The sequence below is a fragment of the Nematostella vectensis genome, chromosome 10, assembly GCF_932526225.1.
Source record: "Nematostella vectensis chromosome 10, jaNemVect1.1, whole genome shotgun sequence".
In the NCBI taxonomy this organism is placed as follows: domain Eukaryota; kingdom Metazoa; phylum Cnidaria; class Anthozoa; order Actiniaria; family Edwardsiidae; genus Nematostella; species Nematostella vectensis.
The window spans coordinates 5,876,681-5,900,489 of record NC_064043.1 but is presented as its reverse complement, the minus strand read 5'-3'; the positions used below and the strand labels follow the sequence as shown (position 1 = coordinate 5,900,489).

Below are 23,809 nucleotides of genomic sequence, written 5' to 3'. Positions count from 1 at the left end.
ATAGTTATCTGATAAATCGCGGAAGCTGAATTTCTCATGGCGAGCACTGAATGGGCACTTCCGTTCACTAATGCGTGTTATTTTCTAACGTCTTGCAACTTTTCCCGAAATTCCCATTGAGAATAATTTAGCACACAATTAAATTCCTTTCAGCTATTCTTTAACCGTTATTGTGACCAGCTGGCGTAGCGCTGGCATAAAAAACGCACTCTGCAGCTCAGTTCATAACTCTTACGTGTTTTCTCCAATACAGGTCTACAGTGTTTCCCTGTGATCTCAATGGAAACAGTCAACTCAGAACACCGGTGGATTCACCCCATCTCAGGCCAACACGACAGTCCTCACGGAGCATCATCCAGCGACAGAATGCAGCCTACAAACTGCTCCGGCGGCAGCGTGAATATAGTGGAACCTACACAACTTCTACCGCCAGATGAAGTCGATGTGTTTTTCCACCACCTTGACGGATCAGGCAATAGTGGAAACTGGTCATACGCAGCGGGCCCAAGAGCGTACAGACCGTCCATGTGTCAAATGGCTGCTCACGGGCCCACGGCTTTTCAGGACCCGCAAAGTCAAGCGAGTCCTCCTGGGAGCTGTAGCAGGGTTTTCCTGCCAACAGCGCGCGTTCCCGGCAGTCCAGTGTGCCGTCCGCACTTCCATACTCCAATCCAGTGGATTGAGAGCAAACCAGCGCCGGGTCTACACTGTTCTACCCCTAGTGCTGCGTCTGTTTGGTGTCCTCCGTTCCAGCAAAGCCACCGAGGGAACCCAATGGCAGCCAGCGGTGTGTCCTCGGCTAGCGGAGTCTCTCACTCCTCCAGCCACCTCTTCTCGTTCCCTCCGACTCCGCCGAAGGAGACGTTTGGCAGCATGGACGGAGGTCCTCTCTCCAGCGATTTCTTCAGTTACGGAGGTGACGACAAGAGATTGAAAGGGATGCAGTATACCGGTACCCCTCTGCGCGCTGATGTTCCTCCATTCGCAGGTTATCCTCCAGCTCTTCCACAATACTTTGCTTCAGACCTTAATATGCCAAGTTTTGGGCCGGGAATGCCGGGGATAATGGCAAATAGAAACTTAACTCGAACCAGAACCAAGAGCCGTTCAAACTCAGGTTAGTGGAATGCGAGCCCCAGTGAATCGCTAAAATGTCTGTTTTCTTTATTGAATTAACACGGTTTCGTGATTAAAACCACTTCTAGTGAGAACAAAATTGGCTTGCTTTGAAATTTTTCTAGTGTTCTGAAGAATCGTTCTTCAGGCCTTAATTTTACCACAAAACGGAACTCTCCTCTCTGGTGCACTACAAATTAAGTGCGTTTTGGTACTTTCCCAAAAAGTTCCGGTCTTTTCCTCTAACGGAGAGGAGTTGCGCACTTTGAAAAGAGAGGAATTTTGGCTGCGTGTCGTGAAAATCGGTTTTAGTAAAACTCTTTTGACTTTCAAGTTTCGCACTTCTCCTGGGGGTCACTTTCCTCGAATCTTTGATTGGAAACAAACGATGTGTTTGGCCCTCCTCGACAGCCTTTCTTCTATTCAACTGCAGTATTAACACTTGGCAATTAGGGGGCATTTCTATACGCGCTAAACAATAGGTATTTATTAGTCTGAATAGCACAAAACAGGAGCGCGCCGCAACAGTTACAGATCTACCAGACTTTAGACTTCACACGGCTCAAACAAATTTATATTTTTTCATTAGGAGTATAGGAATAGCGGGCTGTTGTAATAGAAGTTTATGCGTGTTTTTGCTGCCTTTTCATACAGCAGACGGTCGAGAGTGTGTAAATTGTGGAGCGACTTCAACTCCGCTTTGGCGTAGAGATGGTTCTGGCCACTATCTCTGCAACGCGTGTGGACTTTACCATAAAATGAACGGCTCTAGTCGACCACTTATCAAGCCCAAACGTAGATTGGTAAGTCAACAAGTTCTTTGCTTTGTAAAAACGCACAGTGGATCAATAATCTTATCGTGAGGAGAAAGATTTCCCAAAGCATGACTTGCATCACACCCTAGTGATCACGGATAGCTCTACCTAGTGATGACAGCCAGACTTGAAATTTCAGAGATTCTTTATTGCGGATTTCTGGTGCTGCTATATGTTCCCAATCTCTATTGACAACAAGCTATAAGGCTAGTCTCACACCACTCACAAAGACGCAATAACTTACTCAAGGGATGAGGTTTGGGGGTAGTTCAATACGGTTGGAACTCAAACAGAGTTTTTCCAAGTGATCAGGATATTTTGTCTCGAGTTTCTGACACGAGTCCAAACGCTCATCACAAGCGCGTACTACTGTGACTCACGTGTCGTCACGATTCAAACCATGCAACAATCAGAGTAAACAGCTTAGTTTGCTTTTCAAATGTTTTTACAATCACTCTCGGGTTATATCTCAACGATTTATGTCTTTATTTTGTTCTCGATACGCAGTCCGCCGCCCGTCGGGCAGGAACGTCTTGCGCCAACTGCCACACAACCCAGACCACTCTCTGGCGCAGAAACCAGAATGGAGACCCAGTTTGCAACGCCTGTGGACTCTATTGGAAGCTCCATGCTGTAAGTACACCGACGAGGCATTGTAGATGGGTACTTTTTCTTCTCTGCGAGTAAATGAGATGAGACTAATAGAGAGGCGAGATAAGATACAGCGCGATAAGATCCGACTATATCGCAATCACACTATTAGTCCTAATGGGCGCGCGTGATAAACAAATATATCTCCCAAGAAAAACTCGACTCATATGGAGCCTCTTGTTTGCGCGCGAATCCCTAAGCGCTCTTGGCCGCTGAAAGAAGTCTAGGCCTTCTGTGTGCCACATTTCCCTGAAAAGAACCGTGATGGAATTAATACGCGCATTAATAATTGAGGGTATATTTTTGCCGGTGTACACCTCAAGCCGTTCGCTTTGGCTAATTCTCTGTTAGCAGCTGCCTTTGCGAGGCCGTTATTTCGATTATACGCTATTACAAAGCCCTCCAATTAGTTCTATACATCGATGTGTGATTTAATACCAATATCCTGTATTTGAACTGCACTTTCCTTAGTATTTACCACAGCAACTTCCGATGTTTTTACCCAATAAATGTTTTCACAAACTTTGGTTATTCGAGACTTTGAGAAGGCTTCGCTCATTTTCCAAAATTAGTACTTTTTGTCAATTACATTTTAAAGGCTTCGTAAGATCTAATTTCCAAAAACACAATGTGGGGGAATAAAAGCTACAAATATGGATTATGGAGAAGTGAGATATATTTGTCGTTGTTAATGGAATTTTGTCGGTGAATGATTTATAGTGTTCGCTTACTCTTGACCACACGTGGTTGTACGGGCTATTTGCTAGCCGTTTAGAAGTTATTAGTAAGCGAAGAAAGCTTATATCAAATCACTTTTAGTGTCTATTACAAAATGCCCCTTCACTTTGGCGCTAGAATTAGCGTCTTTCGATCGAGTTAATAGCTCGCTTTTGTCTGCGCGTAACATCAAACAAGACAGCCTGTTTCCCAATCGCAACTTTTCGCGTAATGATAATCTTTTTATAAGTGTGATAATCTTTTTACTGCGCGATTCGTGATCAAGTTAAAATTCAAACAGATTTCGATATTCGCTCGAAATTGGCTTGAAATTTTCGTGTTTATCTTGCTAATGTAATTACTGAACAAAAATCATGTTAAGTAGTCAGAGCATTTAAAATTATAGTAGACATTTCGGAGATAAGCGTGGAAGAAAACGCGATAAATCCGCAGCATTCCTCTCAGAACGCCCCGGTGTGTACTTCTGAATTTTAATTGAAATATAGAAAACATTGCTTTGTTTCGAAGAGCTTAGAATTACTTCTATTGTTAGACGTTTCGTTTTGAAGTTTCTCGTAATGAAAGTTCTAGGGCAGGTTTAATACACCTGGATCTATCAGGAATGTCAATTGTCAGTGCAAGGCGTTTTTCTTATTTTTATTTTTTTAAAAATTTGGGGAAAGTCACGCATTGTAAGGTATTCAATTGGGCTGTTAACGATGGAAAAACTTGAAATTCGTGGTTGCTACGAAACTGTACCAATTTAAAAGACTAAACGTAGCTGTGAAGAATCACTTTTTCAGAGTCTCACGACAATTAGTGGACCAGGAATAAAAAACTTACATATTCAACGCGCAAAAGAAGACAATATGTTCACACTTTGCGGAATAATGGCTAAAATCCCTAAAACTTTCCTCAGGTCTTAGGCAGGTTCAGTTGTTATTTTACTTTAGTGCGCCTTTCGATTATACTTAGGCAAATAATATCCTGGTGATTAATGTTAAGATGATTAAACTGCTAATCGTAATTGCAATTTAATGACGCACATTTCACAAGCGCGACACCATATTTCACACGGACCCAATCACCAGGAAACTAAAAACAGAAAATAAATGAGACTAGTGTGAATTTAACTTAATTTATCGCTTGTTTTACCAGGTTAACCGACCTCTCTCGATGAAGAAGGACGGAATCCAAACGCGTAACCGGAAAGTGTCTTCCAAAAGCAAAAATAAAAACAAGAATGTGAAGCAAGAACCCAAACTTGGAGATGACCTGAAGCTGAGCTCCTCCAGCCCCTTGATGAACCAAACAAGCGTCATCTCATCAAGTATTATAAGCCCGATGGGACACAATGGCATACATACCCCTACGGCATTTAGTCGGCCCTCAATGCCCGGGATCCCCGGTATCCATCCGGGATTATACGGACCTATAATCCCCGCTCCGACTAGCAGTGCTGGTTCAACGTATAACAGCAGCTCAACACCGCCGTCGTCTTACTCATCGACGATATGACAAGACTGCAGAGTGAACCTCGGATAATGGCGGTCCATGAAACCGCTCGAGCAAAGAACACTAAACAGCTCTTGCCCGCTCGCAAGCCGCGGCTTTGGCGCAAAAAATAGAACCCATATATAAAACAAACCTCGTGGAATTATATTATCGCGAAGTTACTCGCGGATGAGGACTTTAGTGACAAGAAGGGTGCGACTCCAGCGCCTTTGCTAGTTTGATGTTATTAATTTTGTTGTTGCACATCGATGACCACACGTTTGGTACTCGCATACGTCCAATGCCGCCGCCTTCAGAGTATAGTTTGACTGGCGATTATGTCTGCCACTATCGTTCTTCGTCCATGAATCTTCCCTTGTCCGAATGAGCGATCGCTCTCGACAGGATAAGTTTAAAAGGGCAGAGACATACTGCTAAATATTGTTAGCCGTTCACGATAAGATAGCTCTGTTATAAAATTGAACGGGCACGAGATAAATGTTCTTTTTGCCTCAAGATAAAAATCCAGGTATTTGATTTCATGATATTTTTTTGTGTAATTAGTTTTATCACGGCTCATATATCATCCAAGGCTAGGACCACGTTCATCCAGAAAGATATACAAGATTGTACAGAAAACTCTTATGAATATATCTACGTCTTCAAGATTATATAAGAAAAGAAAAAAAAAGTATATCGACGATATCCTGGACGTCAAAAACCTGCAAAGAAATGCAGGCCATAACCAAAGACAGACAACCCAAAGATTTTCAACGCAGTCCTTTTTCGATAGATCGAAATATCTCCTCTTCTAAGACCGAAAATGTATACCAATTATTATTGAAATAAAGTTGAAAGATCTGAAATTTCATCTGATTATCTTGTCTTTGAACAATCCCTCTCTCAAGATAATTTTGTAAAACTGGCGAGTTCCGTAACTTTTTAGACGCATACTCATCTCTGTGATATATTGCTTGGTAACGTGAGCACACGGAGAAAGTACAAGTACTTTACAAAGGGAAAAGACAAAAAGAAACGTCTCTGCATGTCCTTGAGGCCCAACGATATACAAGCGAAAAACCTTGTGTTTTTATTAATTTTCACACTCCGACCTGAAAGTGTTCATAAAGCTCGAGTCTATCAGTTATCAGATCTCACTTGAAAAAGTGTGGGTTATCAAACTAGGAACAGTTTACAGAGCTCGAAATTATCTTAACTCACAATTCCACCGCCCCGAAATAATTGACAGAGATTGGAATGACAAAAAGATAGTAGAATATTTATCATTGCCCGGTAACACAGTTTATAAGGTATGATTTTAGAGTTCAAATAAGATAAATGAAAAGTCATTTTTCTTGTTTCTTTCATTTTATTTCTAAACTTCAGGAAACTCTAATACATTGTCGTGTTATAACGCTGAACAGCTTCTATTCAAAAAGCCGATGAAATAAGAAACAAATAAAGTCTAATCAGTTTTAATAACCGAGTAGCATGTTTGTCACGTTGGACATCACCACAAGCCTTCTTGTTTTGCGAGTTCTTCGTTCACGTTAAGAGCTTCAAGTGGCCAAGTCATACCTTAAATGCGTTTTCTAACGAGCGTTAATTTGGAGTTTTTACTCTTAGTTTAACCTTTATAATATCGTTAGCACGAGAACCTTTGGCGAAATTTCACCTGTCTCTCCTCGCGTGCCCGCCCGCAATTCTGAAATTTAAAAAAAAGGTACTTTTACTCTTGTCTCAAAGAACAATTCCCTCTTTCTTTAAATTTATATAAATAGAGCGATGATCTAACCTCATTTGTTTACTTCATCTCCTTTTCTTTTGTACCAGTATTTTTTATATTCCCGTCTACCATTGTGATGAGTTAAATCTAAATGGCATCAGCTTAGTAAAATCTTATTGTGTTTTTTAATAAAGATGGAATTAGCGCCCTAAAAGCATGGTTATCATCGCGCTGAAAAGCTCGTTTCTTTAAGACAAGTTTGGTGGTCTCTCAGCTCTTGAAAACACCACTTTTTTGAAGCCTCTGGCTGTGATGTTATCATGAATTCGAAAACCTCACTCAAGCCACAAGCCCAGGATAAAATCTTAACCTCAGCACTGTTTGTTTTCTCCCTTTTTCCTCCTTTGAAAAAAATCTTATCTTCTCGCCTTTCGCAATGTTCCCCTACCGAGGAAATTAATATTACTTTGCCTCCAATATGTGTTACATTCTACAGTTGATTTTATTAAAATTTCCGATATCTTTTTTGTAAAGAAGAGTGAACCAATTATTAATCATACATATTCACCTGTTTGGAAATATTTTCAGAGCTCGCACGACGCGATGGATACGAAAGCCGAGTAAAACATCAAATATCGCGCTCAGACCGATAAGCGGTTCCAATCCTAAATTAGATTACTAAGGAAATCGAATTTAGACGGTTATAGACCGAAAAAGAATTAATACCATAAAAAGGGGAGAAATTGATGACTTCAAAAAGACACATACAAACGGGAAACGTCGTCAAGGGTATGACATGGCCGTTTCAAATGCTAAGATTAATGGCCGTCTCGACTATGGCAGAATTCAAATTCTATTTGATAAACGATATTTCCGAAGTAAAGCCAGGCTCTAGTTCTCACCTGTAAAAGAGAATTACATTAGCTGGGAAGGTTAGGACAATTACCTAATTTCTCTAAATCCCAACACTTTTTAACTCCTTCCGAATGGATTACATCTTAAAGAAACGTAAAGAGAGAGAGACGAGAGTTGAGAGTGCGATCGATATCTTGGGAGTAAATAACTTGATCCGTTTTACCATTTTGCTTATTCGTGTTCACAAACCGACAACGAACACAAGCGTGTAATAAAATCCTAGTGGATGTACGCCCCGATTGAATAATTGCATGAAATAAAACCTGGTGTAAGGAAATTCGCGGGTCTCAGAGCCATTATTGCGCATGCGCTAAAAGCCTGGGAATGGCGCCGATATCTGAGGGAGAGGCGACGAAGATGGAAGAAAAGTGTCACGCGGCGGTACCGTGCTCAGAGCGTGCGTCACTCATTTACATCCTATGAGCCACTAGCAATGAAAAACAGACTAGGAGATGCTATCGGTGTAGAGATAAGCCTTCATTTCCACTGTCCATCGCTTCCGATTTGCCTTTAAACTTTTACTAATGCCGACAAGATGCTTTAGCTCTGAATTGTCACATGAAGCTTTCTTAGTTTTACTCACCTATTACTAGCACGAAACTGAAGGAAGCACACTTTTTGAAACGTAAAATATAAAAGCACGCAAGTACTATTAAAAGTGGGAAATCAATAAAAGCGACGAAGTCCTTTTCGGGACACTAAAAGAGAAAATAACAATTACAATCGATCATTATTTTCCTTTGAAATTGTACTTATTATGTGTGTATATTCCATAGTTTGAATGCTGCTGTTTTTATGCAACACGGAATAAAGTTCCTCAACATGTACCAGCTGCCACCAGGGAGGCTTAACAAAAAAAAATAAAAATAAAACTTCAAATAACTTGAAAGTCCATTAACCTAGAGAAAACCTAATGATTGACTGACATAATAAACGGCTAGCTCGGTTAGTTTTAGTGAGAAAGCCTATTTTGACTATACTGTTATCTGTAAATCTGTAAATCTACTACTCTCCCGAGAACCGCGGTAAAGCAAGATAAGAAAGCCCTAAAGAATAAGATTCCAATTTAGGTTTTAGTTGATGAATGGGGTTTTAATTAAATTTCATCTCAATTTTGTGACGTTACTTCTTCCGACTCTGATTTTTATCTCATGGACTTGAACCATCAAAAAAATATAGGAATAAACACCCGGCCAGAGAAGCTGCAGCTAGGTGGAGAAAAATAAAGAAAAATAAACAAAATATAACATGCCTGAAACTATATTTGGAAAGTAGCCACAAAAATGTGTCCTCACTCTTTCCAGAGAAACTGGTGCTTTCAGAGTAGTTTATATCTCGAACTGAATAAAAATATTTATTCTAGATTCTGATGTGGTTGAGCCTTTATCGGTGTAGTTTTTCGCGATGATAAAATTAGTCTTGTAAATGCCTCGGATTTATCGAGATACTGGGAATCGGTAGTACAAAAAGCACCAGAGATAAGACGAGAGAGAGAGATAGGGAAGACTGCTTCAGTGAATTAAACAGTGTATTAAAGCTAAAGCTGACGACACTCAGACACACTCTCTTTGCCGCGCGCGAAGCGATGGAAAGGGCGGGAAAAAAACGAAGGCATTGCCTGAGAATCTCGCTATTTCGAAAAAATGTACTCATTCTAAAGGGGTAATGGCACGTCTTGTGGCCAACTGGATGTTTCGGGACAATACTTATGACAAGCAAAATCGGGTTATAAGTTTAAGAGAAAGGAAAAAAAACGGAAGCTTGGTGAAGGACTGTGAAAGTGACAAATTCGCCACCACCTTAGAGAAAACAAAATGGAGGGCAGAAAAATGGGAAACATTTGATGCGTTTTTGCGAGAGAGATCTGTTGACATTACCAAAAACGCGTTCGTGAACTGTCGTTGAAAGCTGATATTCTCACCGGATAGAAATTAGTGTTGCTCTATTAATTTCAGGTAAAATGGAAATCGACGTGAGTTGTAAAGACCCCGCAAGTAAAAGTGGTACTTCTCCAAAGACCGCAACACGAACATGTCGTCGCGCCGTGAAAACATATCGCTTCAAATTTCACTTTACAGGTGGTAGAAAAGTAAGGAAGTAATTGAATTAGCTGACGAATTTTGTTGTATTGCCATAGAGGAAGTAATTTTAGCTTATTACTGTAAATATACGAGTACATTTTCTAATTTGGATAAACGCTCAAACCTAATCTAACTTTTGAATTGTCCCAAAATATTCATGTACTCCTTCTTTATTCGCATTTTTTCTTATTTTTGCTTATTCATTTACTCAATTTATTTGATACCGATCATAGCGTGGACATGCTACAACCTATTTGTACACAATCGTAACAGGAATATACGCAATGAACGAAAAAAAAAAAAACGGTGAAAAAATGTGGAACAAAACTCCAACAGACATGAAAGGCTTCTTTTACAAAACTTACTTAAATTATAAGCGAATGAGACAATTCCAACTTTTTCGACGTATTTAGGTCAGAGTATTACAAATACATAATGCAAAAAATCCAAAAGCGACATTAAAATTACTGATTCCATAATTCACCAATAAAGCAATCCTCATTCTAGATTTCTAAGCACTTGTACAAACTTTGACAAAAAATTATGATAGACAACAAGCTTTGGTTAAAACTACACATATTCTATAAAGAAAAAGTCGTGCATTTTATTATCCTTCTCTATACCTCAAGCTCGATTGGATTCCAGTCACTTCTCTACTCTCAGATCCACTGTGTTATTACCGTACTTTGAATATGTTATTTCTCTATTACTAAAAGTTAACATTAAAATTGTGCTACCCTAGACTCCACCGTGACTTCTTTACCATATAAAATTCTCAATCATTCTCTTATAGTTTTCATATGATGGTATTTAAGGCTGTCATTCTCTTATAGTTTTCATATGATGGTATTTAAGGGTCATCAGGCTGTTTACCAATTATTGTATTGTTAATCTTGATTTAAAAAAAAATCGAAACAAATATTTATCATCAACTCATCATCAAATCTTGTAGCAATACAACGAAGAAAAAAACATTATATTCTTAAAAAAAGCTATAAAATTTTAGGAAAGATAAACGAAATAAACTACAAAAATAGGTGTAGGGTGTATTTCCACTTAATTAATTTACCTTTAATGCCAATTGTTATACAATTTGGACACTTTTAAACATAGCACTTGTATTTACTTTGAATGTCAATTTCTTGAAAACAGCGACAAATAAACAAACAAATTAAAACTACTCTGTGTATTTGAGGAATGTGCGGTATTTAAAGTGGTGCAATATATTATTTGCCAGTTAATAGCTAAGAATAAGTAAACCAAATAAATTCAACAAAGTTATCAGGGTTTACTTATTTGATGCACTGTTTTTTCGCGTTTTGGATCGTTTTATCTCACTCGTCAATTAGCGTAACTTAAAACCAGCATTTTATAACGTTTTCCTAGTAATAAGTTAATTACAAGACATTAGAGAGAAACCATTCCATATTCCGGTTCTAATATAATAAGCAAGTAGTAAGTTAATAAAGTCTCTATCTTTCCAGGTATCATAGTAATCATCTCTATTCATTAGCGCTAGTAGATAAGATGGAAAAAACGGAGCAGCTTATCAGGCCCTCACAACATGCACTAGTCTCTTGCTTAGCGGGAGTTTCATTCAGTGTATCGGTCTCAATTAATTCTCGAAGCAATTTCACAAATCTAATAATCACGAATTCAGTAGCGGATTGAGCCATCTTGTACACAACTGGCTCGAGTTGTGAGGAAAAACACCCCGGACTGTTCCACAAACAAGTGGCCTTTAATTTAAACCCATGGGAAAGTTCGGCAGGAAAACATACCTTTTCATCACCCACATTCTTAATAATCGAGGGTGGTTTTAATTTCTGGGTATTCTAGTGTTTTCTACATAGTTTTTGTAGGTTGAGCGTTTTAGTGTGTGTTCGACAGGTGGTGGTTGTTCGTTTCTATTGTTTTGTATTCTGTTTGAGCTGATTAGGTCTTATAAATAACGGCCATTGTGGATTAAATGTGAGCTTATTACTATTACTTCACAATATCAAATGGGGATACAGGACACAAACACTGGCGCTTATTTATCTTCTAAAAACTTCTAGAATGACAACAAACTTTAAGAAACGTTTGTTCCCGTTTAAGACTCATTCACCAGTCTTTTAAGCGTCCTTTCAAATTAAGAAAACCTTATTATCTATTTTGATTTTCAAGGCATTGAATTTTCCTCTAGGAACGCGACAAGACGTTTGTCATCATATGCTTTTTATTGTTCTTTGTTTGATTCATAGATCGCAGCACGCAAGAGAAGTTTCTTTATTGTTGACCGCTACGGTTCCTGATAGTGTAGCTAACAGGGAAGCATTTATTTACCGCTGGGAACCTCACAAATTCTTAGCAGATTCCTTTCCTCCCCCGCTACGCAAGACAATATCATGCAAAACGTAACACACAGCACCCTGAACAAGTCTCCAATAACCTCAATTCAATAAAAAGTGTAAAACTTAGACGAACACTTTATCGGCATTTCGCAGAAATTGAATTCTAAGCATCAAAATAGATCAAATAATCAAAGAGAATATGAAAATTTAAGGATATATGAGTTATTGTTAGACTCGCCTATATTTCGTACAAGATTCGGTGTTAGAGTTTTTGAGATTAAAACCGTGTGATAATTTAAACAAAGCCTATTTCCTTTACTGCATGCCTTTTATAAAGTAATGTTTATCAAAAGAGATACTTTCGATCAAGTGCGCTATAGAAAATTTGACAAAAAGTTTAAAAAGAGACACGATTTTCTCCAGATACACACAACAAACATAAACGTTCGTTGGATAGGCAACAACGCACGTGCGAAGGACGTTTATCAGTGGAAAAAAACTCAGTGCTAAGAAACTAAAAGCGACATTTTAAACAATATAATCTAATCACAATTTACTAATAAAGAGCTCATCAACACCAGGGAAAAATTGAATACAAGTGGTATTATGAGGACAGACCATATGGAGAAAAAACAGTAATATTAAAAGCAAGGAAATGGGAGAATAGGAAATGATAAAACTTCCTAGACTCTACTTTCGCGAAACCTGTCCACCAAACATGGTAAACAATAGCGTCTTGTGCGGTACTGAATGAGATGTCAATATTTAACAAATTACCGATGAAACTGTTACATAAGGCATACTGATGCTATAATATATCTACAAGTAGTGTATTGTGTCCCATCTCCGCTCTTAGAATTCCCACTGACTTAGCGCGCGACACTTTAACAGCGGCGACCTTTAACGTAGTAGTTCTGTTTGATATAATAGCTTTTGTTCTTTTATTTATTCGGCTTTTTGGCACTTGTTTGACCACTTTTGGGTGCCGATGACAAATTGCTCATGAACTGTCTTTTTTATTGACCGAAAAAGACAAAAAGAGCTATCTGAGCGACCTTTAAAAAAGAGAGGTTTTACTAGTGTTCGTTTTCTGAAAAAAAGCCTAAAAAAATAGTCATTGTTCGTTTCCCGCTTATAGCATTGGCCATATATGCATATAACAAAACAGTAAGATCTAATCACGCTGGTTTCTAATTCCACAGACATAGAACATCCGAGTTCTGAATAATGCGTTTAAAACATAATAAAAACAATTGTCGAAAAAACCTTCGTCATCTGGACACAAACGGCTGTTGCGCAGACGATTCATGGTTAAACTTTTGGAATAAATTTCTCGAGGAAAGAAATTTTATATCTGCTTGTCCTTTGACAAATGGCCAGTTAATCGCTGTAATATGTGTCAATTTTCAAATGGGCTGCCATTTTATGTGTTAATTAGCGAGCCACGGACACGTACGCAAGTCTTCATTGTATCGAGACTGAAAACTGGCGTCACAGTTCTAACATAAACCCTCTAAGTAAGAAATAACTTGTCTCAACGAACAAAGGAAAACATGGCTCTTTTCGCTTGTTTACTATTTCTTTGCGAAGAATGAATGAAAAAGAATAATGTTAAACACTGCATTTTAACAAAAAGACAATATTGCTTTAGTCAAGGCCTGGGGGAAGTGGTGTTTGCAATGCCGAAGAAAAACGTCTCTATTGAAAAAGCTTTTTCTCAATCACATTATCGTGTTGGGGCTTTACTACTACACCGAGATCAATACACCCACGACGAATAATAACCCAGAAATTTTGTTAGCTATCTATCGTATTAACAGCTGACTACTTCGTGTTATAGGGGCCGAATTACACCGATTAAAACGAGTATATAATTGCTTAGTACACATGGCCTAGGCCTGTTTGCTTTCCGGCGCATGACATAATGACCATTTAAGCTGGCCTAATTTGTCGCGCTAATCTTAACGATCGACCGCAAGCCTTCTTGGCCAGTTTGTACCATATGCTTGAAATAGGGGGACTGGGAGTCTTAGAGTTTGATTTGGGGCATATGTTTTTGTTTTCTTTTCGCCTGGTAAGAGTAAACAACACTAAGCTTTCTCCTCGTGCCCTTGAAAGAGTGCAATTAAATGCTCGGTTGACCTCTTTTTATATAAGTTTAAAAACGTTTGTACCATGCGGTTTTTATTAGCGCAGAGAGCCTGGAAGTCGAGCATGAGCAGGGCTTCATTGTGAGAACCTTACACTGTGTGCCTCGATGTTTTACCACGCACATCGCACGAAAGTGTTCGATGACTTTGTATTGAGAAAAGAAAATGAGACTGCGGCAGTGTTTTATGTGTCTGTGGAATAGAGGACGCGTTTGGGGAAATGTGTCCATTTATAACGTACTTGCGTGACACACCTCTGAGGCATGGAGACCGCTTGGCGAGTTGTGATAGCCACAGTTTTTGGGCGCGCGTGCCGCTCGGATAATTACTCCGTTAACGCTGAATATATAAACCAACAAATTGGTCATTAACGCGGGCTCGCGCGAGAAAAAGAAGGGGCATGAAACCGCATTTCCCGCGGGTGGATGTTCTTGAAATAAAAAATGAGTTACTTATTACAGTTGTGTTATAGTAGAGTTGGCTCAGTCTCACATAGCTCAGGCATCTGCCGTGATATAAAAGTACACGCTCGCGAGAGAACTGAATCGAATAAGCCAGCCAGAGTGGGGCCATCCACCTAACAATAAACACGGCCCAGCCTTTGTCTAGCTGCTATGTTTGTGAAGGAAGCACAATGCCACGGCGCGTATAGGAAGTAGTCCCCTTTCCGTCGATAGAGTGTTAAACCTTTAATTAAGTTTTAAAAGGGCAAGCACCACTAATTGATATGTTTGCTTATGGCGAGTATGCTAACAAGGGGTGTCTGTTACGCACTAAGGACAAAACAAGCCCAACGGGTGAACGGCACGCGGCGAAACGTGTGCTGCAGGGAGCTCAACACCAGCAGTCGCACGATGAAAGTTCACACAACTATAGTGTAACACTCATAATGCGTTTGCCGCTGTTCTCAGATCTACCAGGTTTCAGGCGCCTGCTCTGCCTCTGCAAGGTTCTCATCTAAGGCCATCCTGTTAAGAGGTATCCCGAGCGATTTTAAGATGTTATCGGAAAGTCTTCAAACTATCAGCAATACCCTCAAGGTCCTGGTAGGGAGAAGCGGACCGTTCCGTCGCCTAGTTAAAGAGTACAGTAATTGGTCTTTATCTATGCATGGCGTCGCTATAATATCAGAAAAAACCTTATCCTCCAAATCGGAACAACAAGTACACAATCACCTTCGTATCGCACTTGTAGACTACGCACTCAGTATAGAAGTAGTTTTAGTGGTTCCAGCAGTTTTATGTGAAAAGGAGATACACTCTATTTTCGAGAAACGACTTGTGGGTTTTCGAGGTATGAGAAAACCACCAAAAAAATGTCAAAAAGGGGTTCAAAGATAGGGTCAGAGTAATAAAAATGCAATGAGAAATAAATAGGAACGCCAAACCTCCACGGGCCCTGCGGTAAGTCGCAAAACGTTGCTGTGCTTTGTTTAGGACACCCAACCGTAGAGTTTGTGATTTTGGATATACACCAAATGGTAAATGGCTTATGGGTACTTGTTATTCGTAAAATTAAAGGTGTTAAATATAGTCCAGCAATGTCATAGTCAAGCATTGGTAACCTTTAATGGATAATTGTTTTGATTTATCCATATTCTTCGAGACGCATGGTTACTTTCGGTCGTAGAACTGCCATTTCCAAATCGCCATTTGCCATTTGCCATTTGCACTGACAACCTTTATTGAAATAGTTGCATATCTCTTACTAACCTTAGATGGCTAATGATAAAGCATGTATAATGCAGGCATGAACAAAGCACCGGTATATAGTTCTTCCAAAATCGGGCATTTACAGTAAATGTTCAAGAGAAAGACATTCTCTTCGTAAAGGTTTTCCCCCTACACACCCGCCCATACCAACACTACGAATGAGAGGATGAGAGGAAGATATGTTCAAATTGGTGGACCCTTAAAATCTCTGACTACGCCCTTTTGAGAAATGGCAGGATGAATGATATGGTTTCGGGGGATGAATCTCTGGCGAGATGAAGGGAAGAGGACCACATATTAGAAGAACAACAGTGCGCCCGTGCTTAGGAGGCATGGGGGTAATATTAAATATGACAGGCCCAGGCGCGTGCACAAAAGGGGGGGGAGGGGGGAGGGGCCCGCACCCCACCCTGCTCACGGCAGGATGATTTCGACTCTGATTGACATCTTTGTTGGTTGTCAAGAAGAGATTGATTTTATGTGTGGATTTGGATAGAAAAACAATTTCTTGATGGATCTAGTGACCTATTTCCATAGCTATGGATGCCGATTTGAACTCAACTGATCCGTGGTCAGAATTAACCCTCTGGGCCCCATCCTGCGTTTTTCTCTAGACACGCCCCGGGGGGGTTATAAGGGTTATAGAGGCTTGATTGGTGTAGATGGGTGAGAAGGGGTGCTTACAGTAGATTGGAAAGCCGTGCCCCGGACAGCTCATGTAAGCGGAGGCGAGTATGACTATGTCACAGTCTCGCCTTTAAAAATCTCTGTGTTTGTGCATCCATATAGCTGACAACACGATTGGTATTTGTGATAAAAATATTTTTTAGTACGTCTTTGTGGTATCATAGAAAAAAGCAACGGGAATGGATAGATGGCAAAAATGAAGAACAAATCAGAGAGTAAAAATATGGGCATTTTATTCTTTTACGTGTTGTGCACACTTGCGAACAAGGTGTTTGAAACTGTTTTGAAACATTTTATTTTGAGAAACCTCCAATAATGGGACACCTCCATACGTGTAGTTTTTAAATTCCAGAAAATACTCGTGATATGGAGGTATTACTAAAGTAGTATGAGTCAAAAGGCGAAACAAGGTGAGGTGAATTGTGAGGTGCTTTGGTGAGGTAGGAGATGAGAATAGATAGAAATAGATAGAGTTGGAAGGAGGTGAGGTGCGTTGGAATGTGTGGTGGGAAGGAAAGGGGTGGAGAGTCGGAGGGAGGTGAGGTACGTTGGAATTTGTGGTGAGATGGAAGGGTGTGGTGAGACGAAAAGGGGTGGGGAGTTGGAAGGAGGTGAGGTGTGTCGGAATGTGTGGTGAGATGAAAAGAAGTGGGGAGTTGGAATGTGGTGAGGTACGTTGGAGTTTGTGATGAGAAGGAAAGGGGTGGGGTTGGAAGGCGGTGAGGTGCGTTAGACTGTGAGGTGAAATGGAAGGGGGTCGGGAGTTGGAAGGCGATAAGGTGCGTTAGAATGTGCGGTGAGATGGGAAGGGGTGGGGTGGGGAGTTGGAAGGCGGTGAGGTGCGTTAGAATGTGTGGTGAGATGGGAAGGGGTGGGGAGTTGGAAGGCGATAAGGTGCGTTAGAATGTGTGGTGAGATGGGAAGGGGTGGGGTGGGGAGTTGGAAGGTGAGCTGCGTTAGAATGCGTGGTGAGATGGGAAGGGGTGGGGAGTTGGAAAGCGGTGAGGTGCGTTGGAGTTTGTTGTGAGATTGAAAGGGTGGGGAGTTGGAAGGCGATAAGGTGCGTTAGAATGTGTGGTGAGATGGGAAGGGGTGGGGTGGGGAGTTGGAAGGTGAGCTGCGTTAGAATGCGTGGTGAGATGGGAAGGGGTGGGGAGTTGGAAAGCGGTGAGGTGCGTTGGAGTTTGTTGTGAGATGGAAAGGGTGGGGAGTTGGAAGGCGATAAGGTGCGTTAGAATGTGTGGTGAGATGGAAGGGGGTGGGGAGTTGGAAGGTGAGCTGCGTTAGAATGCGTGGTGAGATGGGAAGGGGTGGGGAGTTGGAAAGCGGTGAGGTGCGTTGGAGTTTGTTGTGAGATGGAAAGGGTGGAGAGTTGGAAGGTGGTGAGGTGTGTTTGTAAAGGACAAAGTGCGTTGGTGGTGACGTGAATTGGAGGAAGGTGAGTTTGAAAGATTTGAAATGGGTCGGGTTGCGTTGGAAGCAGATAGAGGTAAGTGGAGGTGAGCTGTAATGTAGTGAGGTAGGTTGAAATGCGGCGAGGTAATTCGGAAGATGAGGTAAGCTGGCAAAGGAAATATCAGGGAAAGACAAAAAATCTGGAGAGAATTATCTGAGGTCAGTGGGTTACTAATCTGTACCTCAACTTGTTTTTTTTCTTTAGAAACGCCCCTGCTTTGTAATAAACTAGAATGTTCGTTTTATCAAAGCTTGATTGTGAAAGGTCTTATCTAGATTTTGGGTGTATTTTATTTTAAAGGCGCCATATCTTGCGATTCCGAAGTGGAAATCATAACCTAATTTCAGATATGGTAAAATTAAACGCGATCTTCATACTAAAAAATACAATGATGAAAAAATGCGTGGATGCGTCAGATTTTATGAGAGTGGGTCCGAAGGGTGATGTGAATTGGGGGACCGATGAGTTAGAAGCTGTTTTATTGAAATGGAAAGTAGGTGGATGAGTTTGATAAGGGGATTGGTGAGATGGGTTGGAAAGAAGGGCAGAAGGAATTGATATGAAATGATGAAATGGCGGGGTGGGTTTGAGAGGGTGTTGGGTTGGTTGGAACGAGATAAGGTGTGTTGGAAGGTGTCCATATATCCATATAAATATGTGAATCTGCATTGTCGGGGACAACCAAATAAACTCACTTATATTCTCTTTACTTTATTTCTTGATCACAAACTCTCCGTAGTAATAGTACACTCGCATCTCAACTCTAGGGGCACAACCCCCTTATTTACCTATCTCGAATTACAACATGATCACATAACAAAACTAAATATGTAACGTAATACAGTATTATAAAGTAACGCAATCTTGCGGGTTTTCTACTTCCGGACAGCATGTTTGGCGTTTACTACAATTCGTCACAACCATAATTAGTTATGTTCAACGTATGCGCGCATGGTTCGCTATCATAATATGGTAGCGAAGTCAACGGGCTATTTACGGGAACTTTGCATTCAAAGCACAAAATAGAAATTGAGTCCTTCGTGTTTAAAACCAAGCAGTTAATAACATTTAAGTTTTGGGTAATTTTTCGTGATTGCGATTTATAAATCAGATAAAAGTCGAGCGCGATAATAAAAGCGCGCGAAAATTCACGAAATGACGATGCGCAATAAATAGAAGCGCGCGAAAAGGCGACAAAATAAATGTTCGCAAAATAAAAATGAAAGCGCGCGAAAACTCGCGAAAGTGACGAAGCGCGGAAGTAAATGTCCATAAAGAGCGAAAAAACTTGGCGCATGGGCAATACGCATCTGCTGTTGATATTCTGAAATTTATTTCTAGATCCCAAAATGAGGACCAGAAGTGTTTACCGACTAAACAAATCATGTATCTGAAAACACACAAGTCATGAGGTAGCACCTTCACTACCATCCTCAACGGATTTAACAAATTCCCCATAGTTTTCCGTGGTATGTACTCTTATACACCACGATATTCGTCACCTCATGAATAAAATGTTGTGGGGTTGCAGCGCGCGTGGATAAACGAAAATTGAAAACTTTAGCTTCAAAACCCTGCAGTCTTCGTTACTTTTAGTGTCCTTTTGTAAGTATGGAAAATACATTTACTCGAAAAGATTGAGAATCAAATTTCTCGGATTTGAATCAAGGTTTTTTCTCTTCAAGTGAACCTGCAAGGATTGTGTGAATGACGATTCCCATGGGATGTCCTCTGATTTACAATGGCCAACAACCAACCAGAAAGCGAGATCACGCGCACGTGTTGTAGAATTGGCAATAACCACCGCATTGCCATCAAGTGGATACTTATTTCACTGGCACAAAGGGTTCCAAGTAAATTACATGGCTCAACAACACGTCAAATCACATATTCTCACCAATCACGCCCGTTATAACCAACTATATCCAAAGTACATTACTCCATTTATTACTCAATATTCTATTATATGAAGTTTACTGAGCTACTGAATATGAAAGGAGATCGCCAAAATGCTTTTAGCACGTTGTGCACTAAAATTATATATTGTAGATTGCTTGCTCTATTCCTCCCAATCTATTTAGACAAAAAACATGAAAATCACTCACCAGTTTTGATAGCCATAATTCGAACAGTACAAACAGCAGAAGAAATTTCAAGGATGCATCATGTGGATTGTAAATGTTCCTAGTGTATCTATAAAACAAAAGATAAACATTTTTAATTTTTTTACTTAGGGATTAAATACTCAAAAAAGTTGGCCCCCCAAAACATATTTTTCTTTTATTTTAAGGTGGGGGTTTTAGAGCACTTTTGAACGAGAATCTGTCACAAGAGGGTGGGGGAATTGACAGTTTTTTTACTCTAAGACTTGTCCCCACCCTGGGGTTTCGGACAAGTGAATAGTGTCACAAATGCACTTTGGGAAAGTCATGTCAGCTTCGGATTTGAGACTCTTTCTCTTCTGTAGCAAGCAATTCCATGTATCAGAGTGTGGCAAGCTGCACAGCAAAATGTGCAAAAACAAATATGAATGATAACTAATGCCAGATGAAGATGATTAATTTTCCCATATTTGTAAAGTTACTATGTTGTCTTCATAGTTATTGGTACAAATGAATCCGCTGAAGTGTACTGGCTTTGAAAAATAAAGGCTTATTGCCAGATGATTTATTGTCTCAAATGTCAGGTAGTTGCCTATAGTTTGCATCCCGAAGGGTAGGGCATTTGACTGCAGTTTTGTCCCAAGGGGGTGTGGGCTTTTCTTAGTTTTGTAGAGGGTCAAAGTCTAATCCCCCACCCTTCCCCAGGACCATGGGGGCGGGTGGGGGTTTCAATTTAAGAGTGCATAATTTTGTGTATCTTTTGTTACTCGTGGCCGCTCTAGGCAAACTACATCTTTAACATCTTTAAATCTAAGTAGTTAGGTTTGGGCATAATTATCCTTTTTTGCAGAGGAAGTGAGTTTTACAAAGGTACTCTTTGGCCAACAGTCTCCATGGCAACCCCATGTCCATAGGCGATAGTTCTTCTTTACATACATTACACTAGACTTGAAAATGAGGGGTCGATGGACGAGACAGGAGGGCCAAGCAGAGAAGCTGTCTCCATGTCAACGTGACTCCTCCCATGGACGGAAAAGATGGGTGGGTGACACCTCGCACAGGTTGAAAAAAGGGGCTTCTGCAACCAGCAGGGAAATCTTCACCATGGTAACAGCACTTGTGCCACAGGTTGTAAGAGGAGGAGTAATAATATTTTGCAATCCTAGCAAAACACTTAGTGTGAGAAAGCACATATTTCCATCAGCTGATTTGCTAGTCATTGCAATGTTTAGTTATTTCGAAATCTTGTCACAATTTGTCCTCCAATATTGTGTGAAAACAATCACTTTAATGTATTTACGTCATGTCCTAAAGTTAAACTATGTTTGTCCAAACATGCCTAGTCACACAATTGGATTGTCTAAATTAGAAATCATCAAATGTCTTCTAAAACTTATTCTAGACAAGGGACTCAAAATTTTTAAAAGTAATGACAAGATCTGGGCATATGTATATATAACTATACAAACACGTTGGACGAATCTTAGATTTCCATGGCATGGTGAAACGATTCCTTTTTGTTTATTTCCATAAAAAAACTATTCCAATGTTTACAACCCACAACGGTTAAGCCATACGGTGTCCAAAATAAACAAACAAAACAAGGCAGACTACAGCAACGAATGATCACAATCTACAAGAGGGTAAATGAGACGGCTAAGTGTCCCAAATATATAGATCCGAAAAACTAACTGAATCTAACTGATCAATCTTACCAGAAATTCAGCAAATGCAAGTAGTAGTTCCACGGAGTTTGGCGCGTGTTACAAGTCTTGACGCCAGGCCTCTAGGGTAAGCAGCGAAAGATTGGCGCGAGCTCGCCTCTCGCGCGCGCCATAATGACATCGCACAGATCAGACTTTAGTTTTAGAATAGAAAGTTTGCACGTGAAGATGCGTTCTTACATTCATTCATTTCTCTCAGTATTTTATTTCTCTCGAAAGGGGAGCTAGATTAGGATTGTGTCCAGAGCGGGGAGGGTCCTAGGTGTCCGGACCCCACCCTGCTCATGTGACAAGATGGGTTCGTCTTTGGTTGACCCCTTTGTTAAGAAGACGGTAAACTTTATGTGCGCCATATCTTGCGCTTCTGAATGGAAATAAGAATTTCATTTCAGATCGGTAACATTTAACCGAAACTTCATACTAAAAAATACTACGGTGAAAATCCTTGGCTGCGTCAGCTTTTATGACAAAGATAGATAGATAGGTAGGTAGGTAGGTAGGTAGGTAGGTAGGTAGGTAGGTAGGTAGGTAGGTAGGTAGGTAGGTAGGTAGGTAGGTAGGTAGGTAGGTAGGTAGGTAGGTAGGTAGGTAGGTAGGTAGGTAGGTAGGTAGGTAGGTAGGTAGGTAGGTAGGTAGGTAGGTAGGTAGGTAGGTAGGTAGGTAGGTAGGTAGGTAGGTAGGTAGGTAGGTAGGTAGGTAGGTAGGTAGGTAGGTAGGTAGGTAGGTAGGTAGGTAGGTAGGTAGGTAGGTAGGTAGGTAGGTAGGTAGGTAGGTAGGTAGGTAGGTAGGTAGGTAGGTAGGTAGGTAGGTAGGTAGGTAGGTAGGTAGGTAGGTAGGTAGGTAGGTAGGTAGGTAGGTAGGTAGGTAGGTAGGTAGGTAGGTAGGTAGGTAGGTAGGTAGGTAGGTAGGTAGGTAGGTAGGTAGGTAGGTAGGTAGGTAGGTAGGTAGGTAGGTAGGTAGGTAGGTAGGTAGGTAGGTAGGTAGGTAGGTAGGTAGGTAGGTAGGTAGGTAGGTAGGTAGGTAGGTAGGTAGGTAGGTAGGTAGGTAGGTAGGTAGGTAGGTAGGTAGGTAGGTAGGTAGGTAGGTAGGTAGGTAGGTAGGTAGGTAGGTAGGTAGGTAGGTAGGTAGGTAGGTAGGTAGGTAGGTAGGTAGGTAGGTAGGTAGGTAGGTAGGTAGGTAGGTAGGTAGGTAGGTAGGTAGGTAGGTAGGTAGGTAGGTAGGTAGGTAGGTAGGTAGGTAGGTAGGTAGGTAGGTAGGTAGGTAGGTAGGTAGGTAGGTAGGTAGGTAGGTAGGTAGGTAGGTAGGTAGGTAGGTAGGTAGGTAGGTAGGTAGGTAGGTAGGTAGGTAGGTAGGTAGGTAGGTAGGTAGGTAGGTAGGTAGGTAGGTAGGTAGGTAGGTAGGTAGGTAGGTAGGTAGGTAGGTAGGTAGGTAGGTAGGTAGGTAGGTAGGTAGGTAGGTAGGTAGGTAGGTAGGTAGGTAGGTAGGTAGGTAGGTAGGTAGGTAGGTAGGTAGGTAGGTAGGTAGGTAGGTAGGTAGGTAGGTAGGTAGGTAGGTAGGTAGGTAGGTAGGTAGGTAGGTAGGTAGGTAGGTAGGTAGGTAGGTAGGTAGGTAGGTAGGTAGGTAGGTAGGTAGGTAGGTAGGTAGGTAGGTAGGTAGGTAGGTAGGTAGGTAGGTAGGTAGGTAGGTAGGTAGGTAGGTAGGTAGGTAGGTAGGTAGGTAGGTAGGTAGGTAGGTAGGTAGGTAGGTAGGTAGGTAGGTAGGTAGGTAGGTAGGTAGGTAGGTAGGTAGGTAGGTAGGTAGGTAGGTAGGTAGGTAGGTAGGTAGGTAGGTAGGTAGGTAGGTAGGTAGGTAGGTAGGTAGGTAGGTAGGTAGGTAGGTAGGTAGGTAGGTAGGTAGGTAGGTAGGTAGGTAGGTAGGTAGGTAGGTAGGTAGGTAGGTAGGTAGGTAGGTAGGTAGGTAGGTAGGTAGGTAGGTAGGTAGGTAGGTAGGTAGGTAGGTAGGTAGGTAGGTAGGTAGGTAGGTAGGTAGGTAGGTAGGTAGGTAGGTAGGTAGGTAGGTAGGTAGGTAGGTAGGTAGGTAGGTAGGTAGGTAGGTAGGTAGGTAGGTAGGTAGGTAGGTAGGTAGGTAGGT

At 40.9% G+C, this 23,809-nt stretch overlaps 1 protein-coding gene and 1 long non-coding RNA gene across 17 annotated transcripts in view; one reads left to right on the top strand and one right to left on the bottom strand.

Annotated features, from left to right (window-relative positions):
* Positions 1-5,659, top strand: part of LOC5521983 (GATA-binding factor 2) — a 28,632-nt gene extending 22,973 nt beyond the window's left edge. For 9 of the 14 annotated variants that reach the window (XM_032367298.2, XM_032367295.2, XM_032367294.2 and 6 more), the window contains 4 exons: positions 254-1,117; positions 1,771-1,919; positions 2,439-2,564; positions 4,458-5,659. In XM_032367298.2, coding sequence (XP_032223189.1) covers positions 280-1,117; positions 1,771-1,919; positions 2,439-2,564; positions 4,458-4,817 — 1,473 coding nt within the window. In that variant the 5' untranslated portion in view covers positions 254-279 and the 3' untranslated portion in view covers positions 4,818-5,659. The remainder of the gene's footprint in view (positions 1-253; positions 1,118-1,770; positions 1,920-2,438; positions 2,565-4,457) is intronic. The other 5 variants (XM_032367289.2, XM_032367300.2, XM_001641693.3 and 2 more) reach the window with 5 other exon arrangements.
* A 483-nt stretch (positions 5,660-6,142) lies between these two features.
* Positions 6,143-22,239, bottom strand: LOC116604634. 3 transcript variants are annotated; one of them, XR_004291153.2, is made up of 4 exons: positions 21,671-22,239; positions 20,892-21,117; positions 19,959-20,046; positions 6,143-6,498 (listed from the first exon to the last, which is right to left on the bottom strand). It is a non-coding gene; the product is annotated as an uncharacterized LOC116604634 (long non-coding RNA). The 3 variants fall into 3 exon arrangements; XR_004291152.2 differs by having other exon boundaries at positions 20,892-22,234; XR_004291154.2 differs by lacking the exons at positions 19,959-20,046; positions 20,892-21,117; positions 21,671-22,239 and adding an exon at positions 6,589-8,154.
* Positions 22,240-23,809: the final 1,570 nt, after the last annotated feature.